The sequence below is a fragment of the Chaetodon auriga genome, chromosome 24 (assembly GCF_051107435.1).
Source record: "Chaetodon auriga isolate fChaAug3 chromosome 24, fChaAug3.hap1, whole genome shotgun sequence".
Classification (NCBI taxonomy): domain Eukaryota; kingdom Metazoa; phylum Chordata; class Actinopteri; order Chaetodontiformes; family Chaetodontidae; genus Chaetodon; species Chaetodon auriga.
In genome coordinates, this window is record NC_135097.1 from 13,842,120 (window position 1) to 13,850,173 (window position 8,054).

General features: G+C 40.4%; 2 protein-coding genes across 2 annotated transcripts; both read left to right on the plus strand.

The window, feature by feature from the left end:
• The first annotated feature begins 1,134 nt into the window (after window positions 1–1,134).
• LOC143317127 (uncharacterized) lies at window positions 1,135–3,186 on the plus strand. The gene is made up of 6 exons (XM_076725100.1): window positions 1,135–1,177; window positions 1,257–1,601; window positions 1,686–2,027; window positions 2,640–2,771; window positions 2,888–2,919; window positions 3,036–3,186. Exons 1-6 carry the CDS (start codon window positions 1,135–1,137, stop codon window positions 3,168–3,170), a joined length of 1,029 nt encoding a protein of 342 aa, XP_076581215.1. The 3' UTR covers window positions 3,171–3,186.
• A 2,413-nt stretch (window positions 3,187–5,599) lies between these two features.
• LOC143317146 (uncharacterized) lies at window positions 5,600–7,361 on the plus strand (the record flags this gene model as incomplete). Its single annotated transcript, XM_076725125.1, has 4 exons — window positions 5,600–6,317; window positions 6,742–6,858; window positions 6,952–6,995; window positions 7,242–7,361. Coding segments are annotated over 4 exons (999 nt in total), but the record flags the coding sequence as incomplete, so codon positions are not given.
• Window positions 7,362–8,054: the final 693 nt, after the last annotated feature.

Below are 8,054 nucleotides of genomic sequence, written 5' to 3' on the forward strand. Positions count from 1 at the left end.
CATACTTTAATATGTGGGACAAAAATTTTAAGATTTTTGAAAAAGTGACAGCTGTAGCAAATACATATTTAGAGTCATCACAGACAGAGAGACAACACAGTCAGTAATTATGTTGATTTCAAGCCACAAACCCAAATTCTTTTTATAGTGTGTAGTGGTTGATACGGTACGGTGTTGTGCTGGGCATATTCATGTCCCACTAAATGTTTTCCCATAGTGTCTGTGTGCGATTTCAACCTACTGATTTTATTGTAGATCAGAAAAATAAACCTTAGAGTTCAGCCAAGTTCAATGATTGTACACTGTCAGACTTACTGAGACTGAAAATGTGTGTGTGTGTATATATACAGTGTGTGTGTGTGTGCACCATAAATGTTGTCTACTAGTGTTGTGTGGAAAATGTAAACTGACGAGGCAGGATGGTTCATTGATGAATACTCATATAATTTTCTCTTTTTATGTCCATGAAGCACTTACTAGACTCGTTTATGAAAAGTGATATATCGATATAAATGAAGGTCATGGTAACACTTTACTTTATGGTACACAAAAATGTGAGTAGTTACTAAAGAACGAGTCAGGCTAATCCTGTCAGGTCTAGGCAGCACAGGCTGTCACCACATCGAATTTCCAGATGTGAGAGGTGATAATTCTAGGATTAACTTGTCTGTGTCCGTCTCAGCCCATTGCGGCGAGTCAGAAAAAATGCAAATGAGGGAAAAACTGAGATTTTAAGAGAAGTCAAGCACAAAATCTAGGTCCTTCATGCTTGCATGCATGCAAGTATGCGACTAAGTTCCTTTTTGCCAACCTCAATGTGGTTTATCTGTGTCATGCCATTTAGTATCAAAGTGTTGATGACTTATTGTCTCTACACATAAAGCAAGCATAGACAAGAAATCTTTAAACTAGTTTAAACTCTGCTCACAGCGATATCAAACAGGACCTGATGAAAGGGTTTTTCACTTCACTGCGAACACGGCAATCATGCCTGGCAAGGTGAGGACCATGAACCAATCAGACCTGACAGAAGTGGCCACATGTAGGCCAAGTAGTGAATCTGTTTAAGTGTGCTGTCGCTTCAGTGAGTCAGAACTGCTGTGGGGAAGACGCAGGACCAGTGAAGCACACAAGATGATGGTGTCCTTTGTGAATGTTTTCCTCCTCTGCTCTTTGTGTGAGTAACAAAAAATCCACTTGTGGAATCTTTTCAGGAGCGTCATCACAGCTGATGATCTCCTGTGTGTTTATTTCAGGCGTGGCACAGGTGACTGACATCTTTCAGCCAGCTCCTTTCCAAACAGTGGAGTTGGGAGACTCAGCAACTATTGAATGCCACATAAAGAGTGAAATGAAAAAAAGAGTGTGGTACAAACTGACGACAGGGAAGAGACTACAGCTTGTGGTCGCATTCAATTCTCAGTATAAACGGAGTATATTTGCTGATGAATTTCGTCATCATTATTCAGTCACATTTGACAGAATCAGCAGCCATCTGAGCATATCTGCAACAGCATGGGACGTGGTTGGAACATACTTCTGTGGAGTAATGTATTTGAATGACATTCAGTTTGGAACAGGAACCTTTTTGATGATAAAAGGTATTCATTCTCTGCAGCTGATCATTCTTACTGATCATTTCAGTGGACATAATGCTATTGATCACAGTTCATTTTTTCCCCAAGGTGCAAACATGATCGGTGATTCTGTCGTCCAGCAGCCAGAGTCTCAGTTGGTCCAGCCAGGAGACACTGGGACGCTCAACTGTTCTGCTCACACTGGCCACTGTGCAGCAGAGCACACTGATGTCCTGTGGCTGAAAAACTCTCACCATTCTGCTCCACAAATTATTTATTCCTCTGGAAGTAAGAACCACACCTGCCAGAGGACTGAGGGTGGAGAAACTTCCTGTGTGTATAGCCTACTCATGAAGAACCTGAGCTCTGATGATGCTGGAACCTACTACTGTGTCGTGACTTCATGTGGACAGACCCTGTTTGGAAATGGGACCAGGATTAATATCAAGAGTAAGTAAGATTGCAACCGTCACTATGAAATACTTGCAGTTCTTAGCAAATTATATTAATGATAAATACGGAGAAAAATTTCCAACAATAACGAGGTTTGGTTTTTTGTGCAGTTGACAGCACCACAAAGGAGCTGCCATTCAGTCTCGTGTGCAGCCCTATTGCCACCAAGGATGTTGGTATCAAACAACTATTTTGATAATAAACATTTTTCATGCAAAAGTACTAAACATTCTTTGGCTCTAGTTCCTCCAATTTTAGGATTTCCTGCTTTTGCAGCTGTTATTTTGTCATTGTAAACTGAATATATATGGATTTTGGACGGGTGGATGGATAATACAAAGCATGTGAAGACATGTTGGACATGTTTCCTTTATCAAGAAAATAACTGGAATATCATATAATCAATAATAAGAATGATCATTTTGCAGCTCTTAAGTCAGCATTCATGTTTTTGCATGCAACATTTCTGAATTTAAACGATGGCACGGTGAAGGTAAGGTAATGATTGCGACAGTGAATACACACGTTTGTTGTGAAATAGAGGGCAATGCACTGTTTTTATATTAAAAAATGAAGCACAGCTTGTCTATCTTCTTCTGTCTAACACAGACACTGCCGTCACCAAACCAGATGAATTGAGTCCGACCGTTACTGCACTGATGCTGTCAAACATCCTTCTTGGGATTGTGACGCTCATTCTTACATGGACACATTGCAAGAGCCGGAGGAAAGACTCCACAGGTATTTAAAAGTGCATGTTGTATTATCAGCAGTGTATCTGCAGCAGAGTCAGATCGACATTCTGGCACTGTGCAGGAACTGAAACTGACTGTACTCATCTGTGATTGGTACTTCAGAGGCAACTGATGGATCCTCTGCAGGGAGTCAGGTAAGAGTCTGTCTCATGTCAGCTGTATGTCAAACTTTCTGTTTGATTTGCACTATGTCTTTCAATGGCCACCACTCAGAACAAGTCTTAATTATTTGACTTTTCAATTCTCACAGACTAGCGATGCAGTTATCTATGCAGCTGTGTGTTTGGGCCCCCGAGGCCTCTCCCCCAGACAAGCTGCAGAGAAACACAGTGGAAACGCTGTCATCTATTCTGATATCAAATACTGTCAGCAGCATGAGAGATGAGAAGTTTCATCTTGTGAACGCAGACAAACCAAGGAGCTGCACTCAGCTTTGCAGCTTTAACTTCAGTTTAAACTTCTGCTTGTAGTACTTGAACGTGCCAAATCCAATATGGTTGTCAGTGATGGTCATATTTACCAACCGGCTTACCTGGAATCTAGTGTTGATGTTTTAAAACCTTTTGATTTAATTGTATTCCTGGATTCAATTTCACGACTTCCTTTTTTCAAAGTATTCTTTTGTGTGCTCTACCATGTGATATACTTTAGATTTTGCTGTGTTATGCTACTACTAGTTAGCAACTATTACACATACTATCATAACATGGAAATTGTGGGCCTGCGTGCTCTTTAGCAGATAAATGAATGCATTGCTGAGTGTGACATTGTCTGACATGTTTAAGATTACTGATGTTATTATTTTTAAATAATATAGTTGATTTTTCTCACTTCTCTTTGTCCTGCCTTTCTTTGAGACATCATTTTTCTGTGGTCCCATCAGTGAGTAAACTCATATGGTATTGGGAGACTGGACATGTGCTCATTTTGGCTGAGGAAGTTCATATAGGTATATGTAGGTTCAGTTATCAGCACTTTGGCTTGATTTGGGTCAGTGTTGAAACCTGTAATCTGTGTATTTAAGGCAATTCTGGCTTGTCAGGAGTCCTGCATGAGTCCAATGATTGTTGCATTAAAGCAGCTGCATTGTGAATGTTATAGGCTTGCTGCTCTTGTGACTAATACATGAAAAAAAGGTGTTTCTTTAAGAATAATTTAATGTACAAGCAAAGTGACTGATGCTCACATTAAAAACAAGGTTCTGCTGAAAGCTTTGGTGTCAAATTTGTGTGCCATTAGAAAATGCTGTAAAATACAGTTTTGAAGACATTCTGTTTGCATCCTGTGTTGTCACAGGATGCAAACAGAGTGTCTTCAAAAATCCCCTCTGGTCTATTAATACTGTCTTCTAACCAGAAATGTGAGCAGAGGGTGTAACCTTTTAACTGGGCAGCTCTCGTCATTTGATGTTTGTTTTGACTTGTGTGGTGAAAAAGGCGTGAGCTACTGTGAACAGGCTTCCGCTGGTGGAAACTTAAGTGCTACCTTGAACACAGGAAGGCTGACCACAGAGCATCGCAGCTCAAGCAGCAGCAAAGAGCAGAGAGAAGTCATTTTGAAACAGCAGCTGCATGAAATGAGGGTGAGGTCTTCAATCCAGAAAACATGCTGTGTACACATATGGGAAATACTCATCAGGAAAGGGTTGAATGGTTGACACTGTAGAGTGAGAGCAGAGCATCATTTAATGTTAATAAGTACTTTCCTCAGAGTGAAGCTTTCCCATGTCCTCATTCAAGATAATGCTTTACACTGATTGTAATGGCTTATAAAGTATGGAACAACTCAATTATTAGCATTTTTTAGGCCCACATTGAGGTGCAAAAGGCGTTCACACACTAAACAAAGACACAGTGTTGCGTACTTTATGCAAATTATTTGGGATGAACATCACGCACCTTTTTGTGCAGTTGCCAGTTCATTATTCTTCACAGCTTTGACATTTTGTTTTTGTTTTTTTTGTCAGCCTTTAGTTTTTGTTTGCCAGATTTGCAGGCCATTTGTGTTGCCACATCATGAAAGATAAGTAAAGCATGTACCTATGTGAACGCACCCTGCGCTCTTAGCCTGCAGTGTGTATTATACCTTGAAGATGGATCTAAGTATGACTCTCTACTCTAAGATTTATGAGACCATTAAGACTTTGATTTGCTGCTGAAAACTGTCTCATAGAAAGATGGATTTTGTGGTTTTTGGACAGCGGTCCTTAATTGTGGACCAAACAGCAAAAATAAAATAGAAACAGTTGAAATAGGGATAAATGTTTGTTAAATGAATGCATGTTATCTTAAAAACTGTTTCTTCCAATGCTGCATGCCTTTGCTGATGTGGCAGGTAGTTTTAAGGTTAAGTATATACAGTATATGTGATTTCTAACTTAATGATTCATCATGTAAAGGTAACATCAGGATCAAGTCATGTAGCTGTTCTTGACGTTGTCCCGTTCTCAAGGACTAACATTGCTAAAGTAGCGCTGAATATAAGTAACATTGAACATGTGACCACTGTTTCCAAAATAGGACATTCAATCTGATTGGCTGATCAAACACTGTCTTCTCTGTGAAGAGTGGAGGTTGAATCCATTCATCACAGCATTTGAAGCACGATGACATCTTCAAACTTTGCTTTGCATTTCATGTGTCTGTTCGTGGCGAATATGGGTAAGGTGTGTTTTGTTACTGCCTGCTGTTCATTATACTATAATACATTTAGTTATAGCTATGCCATAGCCATATGTCTGCTTGTAACGTGGTTTCATGCATCCTGTAAAGCAGATCGTTACAATATACTAGCATTAAATGAACCGCGTATTTGGTTTGTCTTTTCATTCTCTCCTCAGCTCATATGGCAACTTTAAAACAATCATCATTACAGTTTGAATCAGTTAATGCTGGAGAAAACTTGACTTTGTCGTGCTTCTGCCAAGATGCTCTAGCAGTGTTGTTTTACTGGTATAAGCAAACAGTGGGACAGACACCAAAGCTGCTGGCTACATTCTACAAGCATAATAGTAAGGGCACCTTTCATGATGAATTCAAGAAAAATCCACGCTTCACTCTGGATACAAAGAGCAGCAACTATCCCTTGAAGATTTCAGATTTGCGCATTTCAGACTCAGCTACATACTACTGCGTAAGCAGCACTTTACAAGACTTTACATTTTGTAAGGGCACTACTGTCATTGTAAAGGCTTCAAGTGGGATCATCCCAGCTGTGGTCCATCAGTCAGCATCTGAGACCATCCAGCCAGGAGGCTTTGTGACTCTGAACTGTACAGTACACACTGGGACCTGTGATGGAGAACACAGTGTTTACTGGTTCAAGAACTCTGAAGAATCTCATCCAGGACTCATTTACACCCATGGAGGCAGGAATGATCAGTGTGAGAGGAAACCCAACACACAAACACACACCTGTGTCTACAACTTGCCAATGAAGAGCCTGAATCTGTCTCATGCTGGGACCTACTACTGCGCTGTTGCCTCATGTGGACACATAGTGTTTGGAAATGGGACCAAACTGGACTTTGAAGGTAAGGAACTTTCCAGCAGAGGCTGTCTCATCTGATTAATAGTGATAATAATTCCTTAAAGGACAGATTACATGGATATCTTTATCCTGTTGCAGGTAGGAATGTTTCTGGTATTGCGTCCAGATGAGTTAACTGCAATCTTCTATTAAGTATCTCTTTGCTGCAGTACAGCAAGGAAACAATTTCAGTGGAAACACAAAGTCCGCGTTTTGCTCACAAAAGACTAATACTGGAGCACAACTGGGGGATTTTGTCCCCTATTTACAGCACTCATGCTGTGCATGAACCGTTTTCACCAGGTTTCAACTGGTGTTGTATTTGGAAGACCTGAAAATATCCAAACCTGTCCTTTAATCAACATTCATATAACAGGTGAGAAAATCTTCAAAGAGCTCTGTAATGTCTCCTGTCTGGCTCTCAACAGATCAGCCGGACTCTCTTGTGTACTTCTTGAGCGTAGCTTTGGCATTCACCACCATCCTGGTTGTTTTGCTGGCTTTCTCCGTGTACAAGCTGAAGAGGAGAAACTGCCAAAGAACAGGTAACAGTTACTCTTCGAAGCTGACAGCAAGTATTGAGTGGAGGCTTTACTGTATTTAAATAAAACAACTTTCATTTTATGTGTCACAAACAGAGTCTAATACAACATATTCAACAACTTCTACTCCAAACACGGTGGTAAGAATCATTTTCTATTGAAACTATTTATGAATTTAGAATAGCAGCAATCTCTTCAGTCGTACTGGTCAGTTAGGTGTCGCAGTACGGACAATCTCACTGGCTAGAGAGTCATGGATATACTTTAGATTTTGGCTATCAAACAACAGTGTTATCTTTCTCCATGATACCTGCTGGGCTCTGTATATGTCTTTCTTGTGCTGTATATTCTTCCAAAGTGATGTACATTTTATATTTTGTTCCCAGCCATGTCAAGACACAGAGAACCTCCATTACGCTGCTTTTAGCAACGTCAGGACCAACAGATCGAGAAGACAGACGGACAACACCACGAGTGAATGTGTGTACTCCTCTGTAAAGCAGTAGAGCTGGACATGTTTCTGTTATTTGTTTCTGTGTAACAAGACATATTTTATTTGGGTAATTTGAATTTTCCTGAAACACGTCCACTTTCATATGATTCCACCAAATTCAAGAGATACAGAGGCTTGCTTTGCAATAAATGAAGCTCTTGCGCTGAAAGAAAAACGTGTCCTGTGTGAGAGTTTCTTTGAAGTCATGTCAGTGCTGATCTCTGCCATTTGTTGCTTAGCTTCTCTGAGAGTTTCCAGCATCATTGACGTCACAAGTCATCACAGAATGTTCTGTGTAGTTTGTTTATGGTGCATGTTGCACCAAACCTGGAGAAGTAAGAAGTCTCTCACAACATCTTTGCAGTTGACAGCAAAGAGAGGAGATCTGAGACCCTGTTGTATCTGTGGTTAGGGGCAGGAAGTTCTTTACATCAGTGGTTGTCAGTTCTTCTCTGAATCTGACCTACAGATCCTATCCACAACTGAAGTGTTTAGATCCTTTGCTTAGATAGAGGCAGAGATGCCACAGCGTTAGTTAAAGTACTGCATTGAACATTTCATATAAAACGGAATCTGAAGATCAGTTGGATCATGAGCAGTGCTAATCAGCCTGTGAGAACAGTAATGTAATGTCTTTTGTGGCTCCGGAGGAGTTTTGTATAACCCCCATGATGCCTTCTGGGTTTCCTTAACAGGTTTTGGAAAC